Below are 20,350 nucleotides of genomic sequence, written 5' to 3'. Positions count from 1 at the left end.
GGCTTCTGTGATGTAGCCTGTGTCATCATTCCTTTTCTGCAAGGTGACTACTTCACAACTGGTGAATGGCAGAACAGGATTTCAACCTGGGCTTGTCTGGTTCATGCTGCTTCCTGGCTTCTGGACCCTAACCAGAATAGAATAACTTGAGACAAGCAGGAGAACTCCTGCCCTCAGTCACAGTGGTGCATCTATTCCAAAGTAAGAATATAGGGCGGGGATGCTTTGAGTTTGCCAAGAACTGTGTGAATATGGTGTGCTATTGCCAGTTGGGAGTACCAGATAGATGAGGACACTAGAAAGCCCAGAAAACAAACTCCTGCCCCTAAAGTCAGGTCTCTGCCTTCAGTCTTTCCTACCCTAGCAGTAGGATCTGGGCTTAGATATGCCTTTGCCTCTGTGCCCAGCTGGGAGAGTGCCAAGGCCTGGGAAACAGTGAGGTGGGCTGTACAGTTCAGTAAATGTGGTTGCCACTGAGCACTGTTAACTCTGGGCACATTCTCCAGCCTTTCTGAGGTGCATGTACCCATCTGTAAAGTGGGTATGATTGATACCCCATCTTATAGAGCCACAAAGCCAACTTTAATTTGTCAGCCTGTGTAGTAGAGCCTGCCCCTTCTCCTACACTGGGGAGGGCAGAAGAGATGGAAGGTCATACATATAGTTGATGACCTGAGTCTACCTCTCCTATGGTCTTTCTTTTAGCCCAGAAATGTAGCTACCCCCCCACATCCTCAGTGATCTCCCTTAATTTAGTGACAAAGACTGCAGGTGAGTGTATGCAAAGAAGTCCTGTTTCCCCCAGAGGCCTAAACAGAGCTGGGAAGTTTGAGAGTGGGAAATAAGAACTGAGTGGAAACACCCAGGCATATCACCTGCACTGTGCAGGCCAATCGCCAGTCTCCTGGCCACTGCTGCTGTAATCTCTGCTGCTTTAGCACCACTTGTCTTAAGTTTTAACTCACTTGATTGCAGGTTTATGTGCAAGAAATAATAGAGAAGGTAACCTGTATTGCCCTGTAGCCAGTTTCCATGGATCTTACACCAGGATGCTGGCAAAGACACAGACCACCCGTCTTACAGGTTTCCTTGTTAGTGTGCTCATTCTTGTCCATGTTCAGTGAGTGCAGTTTCTTCTCATATGCAAGTTCCTCTAATGATGCCATGGTTGCAGCAGCACTGAGCAATTCCATCACTGCACATGTGTAGGAGTTCATTTTACTGACTTCCCTCCTGTCTTCCCCATTGTCTTCTCCCTGGGTATACCCTCAGCCCTGGAAGATGCTAATCTGTTCTCATTTTTTAAAAATCTGGTCATTTCAAAAATATTATAAAAATAGTGATTCATTGTGAAACTTTGAGGGATTGCTTCACTCACTAGGCACAAATAACATGAGAGTCATTCAAGTCGTCATGTGGCTTAATTCATTTCTTCTCACTCCCTAGTGTACTCCATAGTATAGATGTGTCACCATTCAACCACTTAGCTGCTTGTTTTCAGTTTCTGGGTTTTACAGATAGAATTGCCTGAACTTGCATGTTTATTTCTGTATGCTACTTGCCTGATTATTCTTGCTGAGTTGTGTGACAATTGCATGTCTGATTTTATAAGAAAATGCCAATCCTTTTTCCAAGGTGGTTGTATGTGTCACTCAGTTTCTCCACAGACTTAGATTGTGTCACTTTCTCATAGCTGTTCTATCAGGTTGTGTAGTGACGTTCTCTACTGGCAGATAGAGGGCTCTCCAGTCTCTGTGGCACTGGGCCTTACTTTGTGGATTGCTATTGAGTAGGTACCATCTCTTTGATGAGTAACTGCTCCCATGGAGGGGCTGGCGGCTTGGGTCCCTATAGGAGAGGGCACTCAAGACCTGGGTAGGGGCTTGTTTAGTGTGCCCTTATAGGAGAGGACACTTAGAAGGAAGGACTGAGAAAGGTCCCTGTTGAGATGTAGCACTGCTGGAGGAATTCACCTGGTTCCAGACAGTGCAGTCTAGGAAGCGAGCACTAGCCTGTGCTGATGTGTGCCCTGCTGCTGCCAGCCCCAGCTGACTCAGACTTTTGGCAATGCCTGTTTTCCTGAATATTAGCAGGAACAGAGAGAAGGATCAGGCATGGTGGAAGCTGTGTGTAGGAGGAGCAAGTGGGTGAGAATGGCAACGTGTTATGTATTTTTTTTATTTAATTATTTATTGCCAGATGGGGCAGAATGTTCACACAGAGGGAGTGGGGAGGGAAAGTAGAAAAAAGGCTAAGAAACTGCAGAACCCAAAGGGTCACAGAGTGACCTGAGGAAGGCAGGATAAATTCCTCTGTTGTTACTGCCTCCTCCTGACTTTGGTCATGCTTTGTCACTGCCTTATGGAGAGCATCTTCAAGTAATATTGCTTCCCCACTAGACTTGGCCTTGCAAGAAGGTAAACAGGACCTATGCACCTATATTGGTCATTGCTGTGTATGACTCTCACTCTCTTGCTTCAGAATCCTCTGGTAAGGTCAGAACTTGGCCAAGTCTGGCAGGACCTCTACGGGTTAGAGGCTTCACCTTCATCTTGCCCTCTTCTCGCCCATCTGCAGGTTCATCATGCCTCGTGGCTTATAAGAAGACCCCACCGCCGGTCCCTCCACGTACTACATCAAAGCCGTTCATCTCAGTCACTGTCCAGAGCAGTACTGAGTCTGCTCAGGACACCTACCTGGACAGTCAAGACCACAAGAGTGAAGTGACAAGCCAGTCTGGCTTGAGCAACTCATCAGATAGCCTGGACAGCAGTACCCGACCACCCAGCGTGACACGTGGTGGAATCAGCCCAGGCCCTGAAGCTCCAGAGCCACCCCCTAAGCATGCAGCTCTGAAGAGTGAACAAGGGACACTGACGAGCTCTGAGTCCCATTCCGAGGCCATCCCCAAAAGGAAACTGTCGTCGATAGGAATACAAGTAGGGGTCCTTTTTGCATTGTCTTCCGTCCACTCTGTGCACCGGCCTGTGTGTAATTACATCTAGTGGAGGCCCACTAGGTCTCCCGGGAAGAAGTGTTTTGTCTGTCTATTCGGGGGCACCCGTCCCAAACTGCCCAACTAAATTTTGCTTGTAGCCACACTCGCTTGTGTCCAGCCACCCATGCTGTGGGTCCATAGCTGTGGACATGTTTCCGATCCTCCAATGGGTTGTCCCAGTGAATGTAGTTACACTCAGCCAGCAAGCTCCTGTACACTGTTTGCTGTCCACTGTCTGTCTGTCCACTTCATCCTTTGCCCTGCCAGACAATCTATGGGAGGTGGGGCTGGTTTAACAGTTCTCTAATCCAAGGTCAGCTCGATACGGAAGTCATGGCCCCGCTTGGCAGCGGGAGCATCGTGGAGCATAGACGCTGATGGGCTAGAAGCCTGGGACCAGGGCCCTTGAGCCATGGGGGTTGTTCAAGGGGAACTTGACCCAGAGCCCACTCAGGCCTTGGGGACAGGTAGGTCTCTTAAAGCACCAGACCCATGGTGAAGTGAGAAGTGTGATGGCAGTCTCTATGCCTCCCTTCATAAAAAAGGGTCCAGATAGGCAGGGACAGCCCTGAGGCCCAAACCCCAAGTTCCATTTGAAGCCAAATCCATTGTATACTTACATCCATGGTATCCAGCTCACCTTCCACTGCCTGGCAGTACCCCGTTTCAGGTGTCTGTCTTCTGTTAGCTGAGTGAGGCAAATTGAGCACAGCCTTGCAGTTTCCAAGAATTGATCCAAATCCAGAGAGTCCTCTGCTAGCTGCTGGACCTCCAGACTACAGTAGAAGGCAATGAGGGAGGCAAGGCCAGCTGTAGAAGGTGAGGGGAGGGGTGTGGGGAAATGGAGGAGCACTTCCAAGCCAGCAGGAGGGTCGACAACAAGGTGAGATGTAGTGCAGCAGCATTAGGGCTACAGGAATGTCTCTCAGCAACAGGAGGAAGTGGATGAGATCAGGTTGAGGATAAAACACTAAAATGTAAAAGGAGCGAGGGATGCAGAGGAGAGACTGGACAGAACAAAAAAATGCAGACAGTTCCTTATCTTTACCTGGGTTCCCAAGAAACTGCTCCATGGCCTTCCATGTTCGTCCCCCCACCGTGTACAAAAAGGAAGTCGGACAGATCCCCTTGGCTTTCAGCTGGGTTTCTTCATGAGTACCAGCACTTCCCCCCCATGGCCTCTTTTGAACATAGAAGTTGCCCAGTATTTGACCCTTGGTCCTTTTTGACCACCATGTCTTTGTTTGGGAAGACCACCTCCTTGTTGGCCAAACCAGATTCTCTTCCCCTCTTAGAAGGTCAGGAGAAGCTTTGAGTCCTTTAATGAGAATGTTACACTGGGGAAGGAACTCTGAGTGCCTTCTGAGTACCTCCTTCACCTGACTCCACCCATGCTCTCACTCACTGTCTTTGGAGATGGCTGTGCTTCCCAAGCTGGCTCTTGCCAAAGAAAGTGACTTTATTCCTATTCCAAAATGCTTCTCTGACCCCTGAGCCTAGAACCCCAGCCCCTGAAACTGTCTTCCCACATTGACACCTCAAACCCCAGGTCAAGTGTGAGCTCCCCCTTGTATTGGAGCCTTGATGGGTGGGCTTAGCTGACTGCTCCATGATTGGGCCCAGGGCATGACTGTTGTCTTATTTCCTCCCCTTTACAAAGCAAGTATGACAAGTCCAGGGACAGGATCCCATAGCATCGCTGGCTCTGGGTTCTGGGTTTGAGAACTGCTGTCTGTGATTGGCACTGAGTACAGGTGCTCACCAGTTCCCCTTCCAGGCTGCAGCAGGGTTAGGGGAATTATCTTTGCCTCCAGACAGCCCTCGGCTTCAACTACACCAGATAACGGCTGTGGCTTTGTGTGTGTTCTCTCCCGTCGTCCTTTTTTTCTCTCTGATCGTGTAAAGGAGAGGACTAGAAGGAGCGGTTCCCACCTCTCGGAGGACAACGGACCCAAAGCGATCGATGTGATGGCGCCCTCCTCAGAGTAGGGAAAGCCAGTCATCTCCATCCCCTCCCGCCTCTGCGCGAATGAGCAGTGCCCGGCTTAATCTGGCCCTACTTGGGCCCACGTGCAGTGTCTGCATGCCTCGTGTCTGTCTGTCCACATGTCTGTTTGCGTCGTCCCACTAATGTGAATTTCAGCAGCAAGTGTGGTGTTTGTTTTTATTCTTGTCTTTGTCTCCGTGCCGTTGCTGTCGTTGTCCTTCAATAAGGTTGACTGCATTCAGCCAGTGCCAAAAGAGGAGCCCAGTCCCGCTACCAAATTCCAGTCCATCGGGGTTCAGGTAGAGGACGACTGGCGGTAAGTTGGACAGAGGTGTGGTGGCTGCTATTCCCCTCTCCTCTCCCTCCCTCCGCCCTCACCTCTCCTGCTCTCCCTAACCCACTTCTCCTTGCTGGATTTCTAATAACCAAGCTGGGTGTGGGTGCGGGTGGTGGCTCAGGTGTGGGGGCTGGGCAGGGCAGGCGGGTGGATACATGAGCACTTGCTCTGAGACCAGTCACCCTAAGGGGAGCAAGCCTGGGCTGGGCTGTAGCCCCCAGCTCCCCTGATGTTGGTGGTCTTCCTAGCCCCACTGCAGTAAACAGACAACCTTATGACCTTGTCCTTGTGTGTGTGTGCGCGTGTGGGCATGGGCAGGGTGGGCAAGGGCTGAGCAGAGAATGAGCGGGGGGCTGTGGGACCTGCTTCAGGCGCATGGTGAGCAGATGATGCATCCGTTTCTCTGTCTCCCCGTGTGTCCGGGTCAGGTGGCCGCTGGTTTCTGACCCTCTTGGTGACTCACTCCTTCTTGTCCCCACCCTGCCCCCCACAGAAGCAGCGTCCCCTCTCACAGCATGTCCTCCCGTCGGGACACTGACTCCGATACCCAGGATGCCAATGACTCCAGCTGTAAGTCATCTGAGAGGAGTCTCCCAGACTGTACCCCACACCCCAATTCCATCAGCATTGATGCTGGCCCCCGACAGGCCCCCAAGATTGCCCAAATCAAGCGCAACCTCTCCTATGGAGATAACAGCGACCCTGCCCTGGAGGCGTCTTCGCTGCCCCCACCTGACCCTTGGCTGGAGACCTCCTCCAGCTCCCCAGCAGAGCCAGCCCAGCCTGGGGCCTGCCGCAGGGATGGCTACTGGTTCCTGAAGCTCCTTCAGGCAGAAACAGAGAGACTGGAAGGCTGGTGCTGCCAGATGGACAAGGAGACCAAAGAGAACAACCTCTCTGAAGAAGGTGGGTCTTACAAGGGTGATCCCCTGGGTATCTGGTGTCAAGCAAGCCTTAGAGCTTCTGGGGGGAGCATAGGCTCTGTGCTTGGGCCTTTTTTGTGAGCTTGCCTCTGGATGTTCATTCTTTCCTCTGCCTAACCTGACCTCCCCTTATGAACATTATTGTGATGGTAGCTGCCTGTTGTGCAGGCTGTGGACTCAGCAGCACAGGATCCCAGCTCAGTCACCTGTTTCTGATCTTCATCTCTAGCTATGTAAGCACCTTGTGAGGACTGACTGTGGTAATTAGTGGAAAGGCCCTGAGGAAGTGCTGAACACAAAGCTGCCACCCTAATTATACCTTCCCAGCTCTTTATTGAGTGCTTACTGCCCACCAGGTACAACCATCTTACCTGGCCTCAGCAGGAGGAAACTATAAATGCAGAGACAGAAGTTTCTGCTTTTCCACTTAGTTTCTGTCAATACTGTGCATACTTAAAAAGAAAGAAGCTAAGAAATGGCCTCTGGCAAGGATTGCCTGCAGTGGTGCTGAGCTGGCATTAGGAGGCCCTGGGTTCATCCACTAGCACTACCAAAACAGAAGGGAATAATGGGGAAGGGACTGATGGTATTCAGGGAACCTGAGTCAGGGCCTGGCAGTTGGAGGCAGCCTCTAGGAATCTTTAGGCCATCACCCTGTACTGACCAAGTTCTGCCAGAGCTTAGCTTCCCAATTGGTTCCTAACTAAAGATTCAGGAAGGACAGATCTTCAGAGTGCAGATAGGTTGTTCCAGTGGCCCTGATGATATATTCTGAGGACACCTTTGATGATTCAGAGGGCTCTGGTAGAGTCTGTTTTTACTGTTCTTTGTGCCTGTTCCCAGCTTTGATGTCACACCCACCTTGGGGCAGGGAACTCGAGTTGTGTGAGGTGTGTACCTGATACATTTAATAAGGATGCACCTTTAAAAAATCAAACTAGTGGCAGAGATCAGAGAGCCCCAAGTGTCTGACAGAAGGCAGCCAGCTTGTGCTCCAGTGGCCGTGCCCTGGCCTGTTCTGCACATTTCTTCTTTGCAGCCTGATTGTGTTCAGTTTCTCTCTAAAATGAAGTCACTAAGTATTGATTTCTTAGGGTTTTCTACTTTTCCTGGTTCCCTTGTCTTGCTTGGGCCTAGCCATGTTCTCTGCGTCTGTTTCCAGCTACAGGCCTTCTCCTGTTCTTCAGCACTGCCCTTGGCTCTTCCCCAGGGTGCTTCACTCTGACTGCATGCTGACTGCATGGTCTTTGTCCCACTTTTCTGGACTAAACTTTATTCTGAGAGCACTTTCTAGATGCTCAGTATGTCCTTCAGAGCCCACAGTTCAGGTGTAAAGTTGAGACTAATACAGTGTGTGTGCGCATGTGTGTAACAATGCAGAAACTGAAGTGTGATGACTAGGATCATGTTCTCTCAGAACCTTAGAAGCATTGTGTGGGCTTCCATTGCTTGTGATGAAAAGTTCAAAACCATCCTGCTTCTCTGCCCCTGGACTTTATCCCTGAAAGCTTTTAGGATCTTTACTTTCTGGTGAAGCCTCTTAGCAATATGCATGAAATAGATCTCATTTGTTGTTTTGCTAATAGTTAACTGTGCATGCCTGACTTGAAGACTTAGTCTTCAAGAACTAGTCTTATATTAATTTTAATATAGACTATTAATACAATAGTCCATAGAACTAGTCTTATATTAATTTTAAAAAGAAAGGAAAAACAGATGTAGACAGGAATAATGATGCACAGTAATACCAGCATGTGAGAAGCAGAGAGTCACGTGAGAGGTCAGGAGGGTCACCTTGAATTTGAGGCCAGTCTGGACCGCTGTTGTAGTTTCTTTTTCTTTTGGCTATGAGGAAATACTCTGACAAGGGCTGACAAGATGGCTCACCAGGTAATGACACTTGCCACTGATTCTAACAACTGGCGTGTAATCCAAGACTCACACAGTAGAAGGAAAGAGCTTACTCCTACACGTTGCCCTCTGATTGCCACACATGTGCCATGACATACAGACCCACTGATGTGCACACCCACACACAGAAAATAAGCAAATGTAGCAAAACAAAGTAATTAATGCCCAAATGCATTTGGGAGGCAGAGGCAAGTGAATCTCTGTGAATTTGAGGTTAGTAGATGGTAATTTCAAGGCCAGCCAGAGCTTCATAGTAAGACCCTGTCTCAAAAAAGCAAAACAAAACAAAATTTTAAAAAAAATGACAAAAGCAACTTAAAGGAGAAAGGATTTATTTACGCTGACTCACACTTCCAGAGCACGGTCCATTGTGAAAGGAAGTCAGGGGCTTGCAGCGACTGGCTTCTGCACATCAGGAACAGAGTCATGGATGCTTGCTGCTGCTCAGTTTTTCTCCACTTGTTAATCCAGAACCCCACCCAGGGAATGGCTTACCCATAGTGGGTGGGTCTCTTAAACAAAAGTCCAGATAAACCCCCACACCATGCCCAAAGGCCCATCTTCCTGGTGATTCTACAGTCTATAAAGCAGACAGTTAATTCCAGCTGGCACAACTACCCAGAGACACTGTCTATCTCCATAAAGCAAAAACATGGAGTGTGGTAACATATGCCATGACTCAAGCACTCGAGGCAGAGGCCAGGGGTATTACTAAAGAGTGAGGCTAACGTGGATTGCAGAGTGAGATATCTCTCAAAAAAAAAAAAAAAAGGCAGACGACCACGCCTTTCTTTCTCACTTGTATTTGTTCTGTTTCTTTCTCCTTGAAATTCTTGTCAGGTGTCAGAGTTACTGGGTTGATAGCTCACCTTTTCTTTCTCCTCCCAAAGTTTGCTTTGTAGCCCAAGCTAGCTTTGAACTCAGTATGTAGCCAAGTAGCTACAAGTAGCTAGGCTCAAACTTGCCTCCTCTTTTAGCCTACCAAGTCCAGGACCACAGGAAAGCACCACCATACTTTGCTTTTCTTCTCTCTGCAGCATGTATTGTCTTTTCCATGTCTCTTTGCAATTTTTTATTTCTTTCATTTCTCAATTGCTTTAGTTACTTAGTATTACCTCCACCAACTCATACCCCGGCCCTGAGCCGTATTGAGATACAACTTACGTACTATAAAATCAGTCCTTTTGAAGTAATAACCCACACTCACACCTAGTCACTCAGGCCACCACTAAGGTTTACCCGTGTTGTGGCGTATACCAGTACTTCGCTCCTTTGTGTTGCCAAATAAATGGTCCATTTTTATGGATGTACTACATCTTATTTATGCAGTACATCAGTTGGTAGGCATTTGGATCATTTCTGTTTGAAGACTTTTATGACTAGTGCTACAGTGAACACTGATGTACAATTTTAGTGTGAGTCTGTACTCATTCTTTGTGTATATATACCCAGTAATGAAATTGCTCAACTTTTTTAGAGTAAGCTAAACTATTCTCCAAGGCAGCTGTATATGAAGCTTCTCATTTCCTGGTACCTTTTTAAGTTATTTATTTAGACAGATTCTCACTGTATAGTACAGGTGGGAATTTGTGGTCATCTTGCTTGCTTTGCCTCTCTAATATTTTTGTTTTGTTTTAGTTTATTGAGACAGGGTTTCTCTGTGTAGCCCTGGTTCTCCAGACACTTGCTTTGTAGACAAGGCTGGCCTCAAACTCACAGAGATCCTCCTGCCTTTGCCTCTCGGTGCTGGGATTGTGTGCCACCACTACCAGCCTTTTTTTTTAAACTTGCCTAGAACTTAGTATGCCGCTCTTCCTGCCTGTGCCTCTCAAGTGCTGTCTCTTCATGATCACAGAATTTGACTAAGGTGTAGATTTTGTGTGCTTCTGTGAATGTTGTCATCCTGCCAGAGTGAACCCTACTCTGCAGTCATGGCCATCTGGAAGAGAAGATGCTTCAGGACCTCTTTTGTGTCACCCATTTGCTGCTGTACCATCTCGGTATATCAAGGGCCTTCTCAGACTGACCCGTATCCAGGCAGCCTGGCTTTATTTCTGCAAGTCTGCCAGCTTGCCTCTCCCAATACTTTTGTTTCTTTTTCTTTTCTTTTTTTGGCAGGGAGGGGGTTGAAACAGGGTTTCTTTGTAGCTTTGGAGCTTATCCTGGAACTAGCTCTTGTAGACCAGGGTGGCCTCGAACTCACAGAGATCTGCATGTCCCTGCCTCCCGAGTGCTGGGATTAAAGGCATGCACCACCACCACCTGACCCTTTCCCAGTACTTTTATGTGGTAGCCATGTTAGTGGTTGTGACAGCTCACTGTGGTTTTGGTATATTTCCACGGTGACTAGTAATGTTGATGATATCTTCATAGGTGCTTATGGGGTTTTTCTTAGACCAGGCTATCTTTAAACTCACAAGAGATCCACCTGCCTCTACCTCTCAAAGTGCTGGGATTATAGGTGTGAAGCCACCATATCTGGCCTGCTTACTGGGTTTTTGTTTTCTTTACTAGAGAACTCTGTTGACATTAGTATATTCAGGCCGTCCATCATATGCTTATATGACTAACCAGCAGGCTCATTTCTTCGTAAGATTTTACCCTTGATTGATGAGTATAGCATCTCCTTTCCTTCTGAGACATTTATATATATCTACTTTCCTATGTTACCTGCATTGCCTTTATTTCTAATTTAGGTTTCTTTTCTTCTATTTCTCTTTAGGATTGGAGGTTTTTCTGGGATGTCCATGAACTTTAGTTAGTTTATTCCTATTTAAAATAGCTTGTCGGTGAGGACAGAGCTGTTGTTGACCTCATAGTAATATTTAAGTCCATCAAGAAACTTAAGGAAAAGGAAAGTGGACTGGGGGTGTAGCTCAGTAGAACAAGTAGAGCACTTGTTCAGCCTGAATGAAATCTTGATCCCCAGCACCACACACACAGAACAGAAGGAAAAAGGGGGAAATATACCTCTTAGAGTTTGCACAAGCACATTGCATGAGTGAAAATATCAGACCAACAAAAATAACAGAAGTCCTGTTGACAACAGGTGTGTTGTTGGTAATAGCAATGAAGAAATAATTTCAAGTGCCAGCATAAGACTTCTCTAATAATATTTATTTAAATACTTGTTTTTCAGTTCTTTTTAGTATATCCCAAGGAACAGAATTGCTGGCTTTCATTTCTCTCTCTAGCCCTTTTTCATAATCTTACTATAGCAAAATATATGTAACATAAAACTTGCTTCTGTGTGTGTATGTGGTTTGCTGCAGGTGCACTTACCCTGTGTGCACACATGTGGAGGTCAGGGGTTGATGTTGGGCTGTCCCCCTTCATTACTTCACCTAATTTTTAAAATTACATTTATTTATGCATGGAGAAGGGGGCGTGTGCCAAAAGACAATTTGAAGGAGTGGGTTCATCTCCCACCATACATAGGTCCTGGGGATTGAACTCAGGTCAGCAATCTAGGAACCAAAGCACCTTCAACAACTGAACCATTGCACCAGCTCACTAATTCTGTTTTGAGACAGGATCTGACAGTAGCCCAGACTGATGTTGTATTCACATCTTGAGTGAACTAAAGATGGGCAACATCACACATGGCTCCTTTGCCTGTTTTTATAATGACTCTTAGGATAGGATTTCTATTGCTGTGATAAAACTCTGACCAAAAGCAGCTTAGGAAGAAAAGGGTTTATTTCAGCTTACAACGCCATCTCTCCAGTCCCCAGGACCTAGGTTTGGTTCCTAGCACCCACATGACAGCTCATAACCATCTGTAACTCCAGTTCCAAGGATCCAGTGAATGTCCATGGTACACATACAACTCAGTCACACACACATAAATTTTTTAAATTATAGTACAATTACAAAGGAAGTTAATTAGGCTAATGTGCCGTTGTCGAGACTGAACATGGCACATGTCTGTAATGCTGTCACCTAGGAGGCTGAGGCAGAACTCTGGAGTTAGTTCAAGACCAGCTTGCACCATTTAATGAGACCTTGTCTCAATATTAAACTTATAGTAGCATGTATTTGTTTAAGGCAGGAACAAGATCCATCAGTTATTGTATGGTTGCTATCAGTTTGAAGTCATGGTAACCATAAAGTTTCAGTGCTGACAACTGAAGCCTCTGCAAGTGGTGAGAACATCTGTGGTCCTGTTAGTGACAGTTGCTAGTTAGTACTAACAGTTAGTTAGTACTGCTAACATGAGTCCTTGAAGAGCTTTTTGGTTAACGGTGACAATAAGAGAGAAGAAAAGGATCTAGGCCAAGGGCATTGTGAGCATGTCTGTTCTGAGCACCCATGTTAGAGAAAGGGAGTCATGTAGGAGCAAACAGCAGTGCCAGGGTGTGCTCGGGTAGGTGCAGAACATGAAACGTGTGCCTGGTAGAGAACACAACAGCTGCTCCACCAGGAGGGAGGCAGGCTGCATCTGGAAGAGGTGGCAGGTGGGAACAAGCCCATCAACCCTGAGTGAGGAATAGGTGTTGACACAGCCAGGTAGGTGATGGGGTGCATGGAGGACCAAAATCTCCAGGCACTACCCAGTGAAGCTAAGCGTGGGAATCTAGCTGGGATGGCGCCTATGAATCCAAAGGGCTGTCTCATGATAACCTTGTTTTCAGTGTAAGTGCTGCACACTTTGGACATGTTTATGTATACTACTTGCTATAAAAGGTTGAGTTTGTCCCAACACATGCCCTTAAAATTCTGATTTCCCTTTGTGTGTGTGTGTTGAAGGAGGCACAGCTGCAGAGATCAGAGGACATGTAGCAAGACTTTACCCACCGTGCCATTTTATAAACCCTGTTTTTGCTTTTTTTTTTTTTTTTGCTTGTTTTTGAGACAAACTCTGATCCTCCTGCCTCTGTCTCAAGTGCTAGGATTAAAGGTATGCACCACTTTTTCATATACAATTCATGAAGCCTTATTTATAAGGTCATCTAGATGTCATTACTACATAATATACAATATTTTAATCACCCCTCAAAGAAACCTCTACCTATTTAGCCACTGCTTTTTAGCCACTGCTTTTGTGGCAAGCCTTGAATTTGTGATCCTGCCTTAGTCTCCCATGTAACCATCACAGGTAGAGACTGGACAGACACTCAGAGGTTAAGAGCACTGACGGCTCTACCCAAAGGACCTGGGGTCGGTCCCTAGCATTTATATAGTAGCTTGTTTTATTGTGGGCTTTTTTGTTTTTCAAGAGAGTTTCTCTGTGTAGCCCTGGCTGTCCTGGAACTCATACTATAGACTAGGCTGGCTTCAAACTCAGAGATCTCTGTCTCCATTTGTTTTAAACAGTGTTGCTGTCTCCAGACTAGCTTCTGGTTCTCCATCCCAAAGTGCTAAGATAGCATCCTCCATTTTTTCTTAATTTCTTACTAAAAAGTACTTAAAGTATTGAGTGTTTGTGTATGTGATAAGGAAGGTATGGAGGTCAGAAGGCACTTGGTGGAGTCCACTCTCCTTCCATCTTTACACGGGTTCCAGGGCTGGAACTCGGGTCATTAGGCATATATGACAAGTGCATATATGACCCACTGAGCCATCTCTACAGCCCCTCTCTATTTCTTCTTGAGTCCGTGATAATTTACGTTTCTTTTGAAAAAAATTTCCCATTTAAGCTGCTTTTAATTTAGTGCTATAACATTTCCTTAGAAATGGGGATAAGGTTCTGACTGCAGCAAATAAAGTCTCTGCCTCCAAGTGCTGAGATTAACAGTGTGAGCCACTATGCCCAGCTTTCTTCTGACTGTCTATAAGGCAAGGTCTCTCAGAACCAGAACGGCCTCAAACCCTTGACCCTTGCCTCTGTCTCCTGAGTGCTGGGATGACTAGCACTGCCCTCATCTGTTTACATTTTCCATCATAAGAATTGGTTAGCCAGGTAGTGGTGATGCACGCCTTTAGTCCCAACCTTTGGAAGACAGAAGCAGATGGATTTCTGTGAGTTTGAGACCAGCCTGGTCTACAAAGCAAGTTCCAGGTCTAAATGGAGAAGCTGTCTTAAAAAAACAAACAAAAAAAAACAACAACCAAAAAATAAACAGAGGGTTAGTGTATAAATAAGAGCCCATTAGCTTTATGTATATTATATACATACACACACGCACATGCACATGACCCTAGTCCTGCCTTCCGTATGTCCATGCCTGGCACCTGTCCAGCACCACCATGTATGCTAAGCTGCTTTCTCTACCTCTCTCAGTCTTAGGAAAAGTCCTCAGTGCTGTGGGCAGCGCCCAACTCCTGATGTCCCAGAAATTCCAGCAGTTCCGGGGCCTCTGTGAGCAGAACTTGGTGAGTGACTCTACCTACAGGGCTTCCGGCCAACCCTTGGCTGCCCTGTCCAGGGAGCCCCTTGTAGCCTGTGACCTCTGCACAGAGGAGGTGCTGCCCTCGTGGCACTATAAAGATGGCGGCAGTACACACCATGCCCAGTATAGGAAGGGCTGAGGCAGTTCTCCAGAAATAGCATTAAACCTGGTATAAAACAACCACATGAGAGTGTAAGTCAGCTGACCACTTGGGCCTGTCTTATATTTAGTCCATCCTATATCCAAGAGGCTGCTGAAGGTTAGACCTAAAATCTTACCCCTGTGCCAGGTGGGTCTCCTTCTCCCTTGCTCATTTCAGCCCTGCCTGCCCTAGGGCCAGAAGCTGAGTCCCGGACAGCCTGTCCCAGGATTAGAGTCCCTTCAACAGATGGGGAGCATGAGTTCCCAAGTCCCCAGGGCCATGATCACAGCGGGCTTGGGCCTGCCTTCTTCCTACCTCCCTGGAAACACTGCTCAAGAACGGACCACCCTATAATGAGAACTTGAGCCAGGCTGTGGTGGCACACACCTTCAATCCCAACAAGTGGATCTCTGAGTTTATCAGCCTGGTCTACAGAGTGAGTTCCAGGACAAGGCTCCAAAGCTGCAGAGAAACCCTGTCTTGAAAAACCAAAAAAAAGAGAGAGAGAGAGACAGAGAGAGAGAGAGACGGAGAGAGAGAGGAGAGAGAGAGAACTTGACCTGCCTAGCACAAGAGAACACGTGCCTTCCTTACCACAGCCCTGTAGTAGTGATCCTAGCAATGTTCAGTCACATGTCTGTGCAGGGCCTAGTCATGATGAAACTGCTCCCAGTGATCCCTACCATTGGCACTGGCCATGACCAGAGCTGTCTTCATTCACTCACAGATCTGGTCTGGCCCTTCTCAGAGTCACACCCAGTGCCATGGCCAGAGGCCCATATGTGTGATGGGGGAGATAAGATGGATTCTGCCTTGCTGCCCCACTGACCCCCATCTGCCCCACAGAACCCTGATGCCAACCCCCGTCCAACAGCCCAGGACCTGGCAGGGTTCTGGGACCTGCTGCAGCTGTCCATTGAGGACATCAGCATGAAGTTTGATGAGCTCTACCACCTCAAGGCCAACAGCTGGCAGCTGGTGGAAACCCCCGAGAAGAGGAAGGTGAGCATGGAGCAGTGCGGAGGGGAAGTCCAGGGACAAATTCCTGGTCGGCAATAACGCTGCCCACATCGGTCAGTGCTGCTTGGCTCCCTTCTCCCTGTGTCGTCTTTGAGCTGGGGCTCACGTCCATCACTTTGCGGGGTCCATGCCTGGCATCCGTCCAGCATGCTGCTCGCTGTATAGTGGAGGCTGTCCCCAAAGCATGCCATTGTGCTCTGCATGTCTAGTAAAAGGGGGTCACCAGTGCTAGTAGAAAAGGCAGAATGGCCCTTCTGGGACCCTGCTGCCAGGAGCACTGGGGTCTGGCTCCAGTTCTGCCTCCTTGTGGCAGCTATGCTTCTGTGAAGCTTAGATGGCCTTCTGTAGAGCAGTGGAGCCCAGGGGCCTGTCATGTTGGACCCCTGGTGAGTTCTCACGCAAGGACAGCATGTGAAATATAATGGGATAGAAGGACAGTTAAAGTCACTACTTTGGCTGTATCTGTCTTGGGTTCCTCCTAGTGGTTCAAAGAAAGGGTGGGAGCAGGTGGGATTGTCCTCTTCTGCTAGAACATTCTAAGTCTTAAGCTTGCTTTTGCTCCTAAGCCCTGTGCTACTCCCACTATCATTGCTTCTGTGGCTTTCAGATTCTAATATGTGTTGCTTGTGCCAGTCTGGTTTGGAGATGCGGGGTGGGGCAATGCCAGCTGCTTGCATTTAGTAAGGGCCAGTGCCACACAAAACGTGGCACCTTTATTTTATTTTTGTTTCCTCCTCGCTGTCTCACTAAAGGAAGAGAAGAAACCACCTCCTCCAGTTCCGAAGAAGCCAGCCAAATCCAAGGCGGCAATGAGCCGCGACAAAGCCTCAGACGCGGGGGACAAGCAGCGTCAGGAGGCCAGAAAGAGACTCCTGGCAGCCAAGCGAGCAGCATCTGTGCGGCAGAACTCAGCCACAGAGAGTGCGGACAGCATCGAGATTTATGTCCCTGAGGCCCAGACCAGGCTCTAAGGCCACAAAGGAGAAAGCACTCAATTTTAAATCATTAAAAACTCAATGCAAATGGAACAGCGTTTTCTCACCCTTTAGTATGGTTATTATCTCTAGAGACCCTGAGCCAACTTTCCAATTGACACAAACAAGGGCTCACAATGTGGCTTTTCTGGGTCCCTCTAAGCTTTAGGTTATGAAGACTTGACTCACAAAAAAATTTTAAAAAATCAAAAACCACAATCTAGACCCTTTTTCCTTTGGGCTGTCACGGCGGACCAGAAGACAACTTGGGCAGCCCGGGCCTGGCCTCCAGTTTGCAGCCTTTTTACTTGCTCTGTCTGCTGAGAATTAGCTTGTTTACAAGACGACGATAGTCCAAGGCAGCCTTGGGCCCCTGCCATGTCCCTCCCTTCCCAACATCCCACAGATTTTCCTTTCCCTTCAGAGCTCACACAGGGGTCACCATCGTGGCCAGTGGCTTTCTGGTTCACACCCTTTGGGGCTGAGGCATAGAGGACAAAAAGAGACGGGCAGCATTCCTCCCTCTCCCCACCCTCCCCGCCAAGTGCTCACACACTGTCGGCCCGCGCACACAGATGGGTGCCTGTCCTCCGCTGCCATCCAGCTGCCTCGGCAGTGTCCGGCTGGACTGGCCTCTGAGCAGACGAGGAAAGTGCTGGTCCTTGGAGCACATGTTGGGGGAGCCATGGTTACCATGCTCCAGCCCCTTTCTTCAGCAAAAGAAAATTTAGGACTCCCAAGTGGCTTCCAGGGGGTTGTCTGTCCTTGGCCGCACCTTCGTCCACTCCCCCCACTCCCCCCGGGGCAGGTGGCGGTGTCTGTACGTATGTGTACATATGCACATAGACCTTAGAGTGTATATTTAATAAACGCCCATCTGCTCACCCAAGCCCACCAGCGCCGCTGCCATCGGCTCTCGGGGTACCTGCAGGAGGCAGGTGTGTGAATAGCATATATTTTTACATGTACTATATCTAGGTGTGTGTACAAGTGTGTGTAAAAATAGACCTTGTGTGTAAGCAGCCTCCCTTTTTTGGTTGTCCACCCAACCCATCAGCCCAGCCTCTACAGTTTTTTTATTCTGTTGTAACTTTCATCCCAATCTCCCCTGTCCCCCACTCCTGTACCCCTATTCCCAAGGTGTTCTGAGCCCTGAGCTGCAAAGGCCTGGGCCCACAGAGCAGGATGGGGAGGGCAAGGCTGGGTCAGGCCGCCTGGAGGGGGCCAGACCCAGCAGGCAGTTTGGCATACTGGGGGTTGTTCCATGCTGTGGGATGGCTCAAGGGCACCAGGGACATCATCTTATCTGGCGCATGCTGCAGGGGTCCCCCAGGTGAAGCAAGGCCTGCTCTGGGGGCCTGTTCCAGCTTGGCCGCCCCCTCTGTGACCTTGGGCAAGTCACTTGACCTCTGTGTGCCTCAACTTCCTCCTCTGTAAAATGGGGTCAGTCCCTGCCCCTCCCTACCTCACAGGCATGTTGTGAGAATAAATGAGGTAACGTGTACCAAGGGCTCATGGCATTATTGTAGTGTGCTGGGCTGCGCTAAGGAGTATGGCAGCAGATGCTGCCAGGAAACCCAGCTAGGTCCCCTCCCAAAAGGCAGCTCTTAGGAGAGAAGCTGTCTGGAGGGCATCGGTTAACTTCAGCTGTCGAGTACTTTCTCTGTGAACCTGGGCAGTCAGCTGAGGCTCAGTGTTCTAAGGCATCGATGCAGTATTCGGTTCCGGAGCATCGGAACAACACACTTCCTTCGTGGGTACCACCGCAGAAGCGAGGAGGCAAAGACCTGTCCATCGGCACAACACACTTCCCTCATAGGTACCACTACAGAAGCAAGGAGAAAAAGACCTGGCCTCCATACATTTTTCAGTGGTGCCCTATGAACCCCAGCAGCTGCCCTCTCAACAATCTGGGCCACCCAGTGTGTTAGGGGATGTGCTCTGCTGTGCCAGGGGAATGCTGCATGGCTGCCTCAAAGCTCACCAGGAAGCCATTGTGGTGTGGACCAGTCTCAGTCTGATGTGGCAGGAAACGTGGAAGAAAGGGGTTGCATGGAGTAGCCCAATCCAGGTGGAAGAAGGCCTGGGTATTGATGGACAAGGCAGGAGGGGAGGTAGATGCCACCCACAGTGGGGTCAGAACATACGATTTGAAAGGTTCTTGGACCAGGTCCTAGAACCACATAATTATTCCTCCCTTGACCCAACCCATTTAGGATACCTGTGACCCCAACCCCAGGGACACAGATTCATCCCCACCTTTTTCAACAGTTTGACCCCAGCTGGACCCCCTGTGAAATCCCGACTATAAACAGACCCCTGTGCTTAAAACGGCTTGCCTTCCACCTCAGATCCCAACACGCCTTTGTTAGGGTGGCTGAACATCAGGGACCGTCCTGGGTCTGCACTGCACTTTTCCTTAACCTACCCCAGCCAAAGGGACTAAAGAGTAAGTGGTTTCCTGTCGTGTAGGACTTAGCTTGTTTCTGCATTCCCTTCAAAGACGGAAGTGAATGCTGAAAAGCCAAGCTAGCCATGAAGGACTTAGGGCTGATAGCCTGACAACTGCCATGGGCCCAGGGACTTGGAGTGTTTGACTACAGCATGGGAGCCTGGCAGAGCCAGCCTGGGGAAGGCTCTTGGAATCAGAAGCATACAGGGTAGGAAGAGTCCATGCAGATGTGGGGGAGTCCATGCAGATGTGGGGCTCTACACCTAGACAGCCTAGAACAGCAGGTACTAAAGGGAACTCTCCAAATCTGCCTGCACCTCCTGAGAACAGCAGCGTTTTCTGCCCTGCCACAAAACTGATGCCACCCTCAAGCAAATGATCTGATCCAGACAACTCCCTTACCCAGGATATTTGGAGCCTAAAATACCCAACATCCTGCAGGTGGCCCAAGCCCTGTTCCCCTTGATTCGCCCCTGTCCACTGGAGTCCAGTTAGGGCCCTCAATGCTTTAGCCACCAGCTTTTTCTAGTCGGAAGAACCCCCAGCAGCTGTCCCCCTTCCTTTTGGTTTGTGACGGCGATCATTTTTAAGTGCCCAAGCAGCTTACAGGCTGTCCCTCGGTTTTGGTTCTTGAGGTCTCACTATGTAGCCCAGCCTTGACCTGTGTTCCAACTCTGCCTCCCAGGTGCTAGGATGGCAGGCATCCATCACCCTGCTTCTCCTCTTTTCTGATGGGATTCAAAGCAAATAGTTTTGACAAGAATATGACTTAGATGATGTCCCACCCCCTTTGAGCTTGTCCCATCAGGAAGCACTTGACACTTCTCAGAGAGGCTGACAGCAACTTCCTGGAGGAGCTGGAATGCCTCTGGGCTCCTGTGATTCAGTGCTCTCCTGAAGGCTGTAGGGAATGGGGCAGGGAAGCCCAGGAAATCAGGTGAGGCACCCCAGTGTCCTCTGAAGTACCACCCCCGAGCTATAGACCTGAGTTACTACCTTTCTAGGACCCCAAACTCCCCCAGAGTTGTAAGTCCTCAGACTCTTGCAAAGTCCTCACAGAGTGACATAGGAGCAAATAGCGTGGTAAGAACTGCATAGGGACCTGAGGACAGGAGACCATGTGGGTAAAGACATTAGAAGACAGACTGACAACCAGGGCAGCTGCAGCAGTGGCGTAAGGTCTTACCCAGGATCTAGAGTGTGTCTCCAACCCCGCTGAACCTGCCATGATACAGGCAGATGGAACTTTTGTGTGGCCCTCTGCTCAGGCCTCT

At 48.7% G+C, this 20,350-nt stretch overlaps 1 protein-coding gene across 6 annotated transcripts in view; it reads left to right on the top strand.

Moving 5' to 3' along the window:
* The window catches only part of Dlgap4 (DLG associated protein 4), a 149,299-nt gene extending 131,171 nt beyond the window's left edge, over positions 1-18,128 (top strand). For 4 of the 6 annotated variants that reach the window (XM_085697139.2, XM_085697141.2, XM_085697140.2 and 1 more), the window contains 6 exons: positions 2,578-2,939; positions 5,213-5,301; positions 5,816-6,228; positions 14,380-14,471; positions 15,477-15,632; positions 16,403-18,128. In XM_085697139.2, the coding sequence (XP_085553265.2) occupies positions 2,578-2,939; positions 5,213-5,301; positions 5,816-6,228; positions 14,380-14,471; positions 15,477-15,632; positions 16,403-16,621 (1,331 nt within the window). In that variant the 3' untranslated portion in view covers positions 16,622-18,128. Of the gene's footprint in view, positions 1-2,577; positions 2,940-4,903; positions 4,984-5,212; positions 5,302-5,815; positions 6,229-14,379; positions 14,472-15,476; positions 15,704-16,402 lie in introns of all 6 variants that reach the window. The other 2 variants (XM_085697142.2, XM_085697143.2) reach the window with 2 other exon arrangements.
* Positions 18,129-20,350: the final 2,222 nt, after the last annotated feature.

This window comes from Myodes glareolus, chromosome 10, assembly GCF_982192425.1.
Source record: "Myodes glareolus chromosome 10, mMyoGla1.1, whole genome shotgun sequence".
Classification (NCBI taxonomy): Eukaryota; Metazoa; Chordata; class Mammalia; order Rodentia; family Cricetidae; genus Myodes; species Myodes glareolus.
Note: the sequence above shows the minus strand (reverse complement) of the source record. Positions and strands in the feature narration are given on the sequence as shown.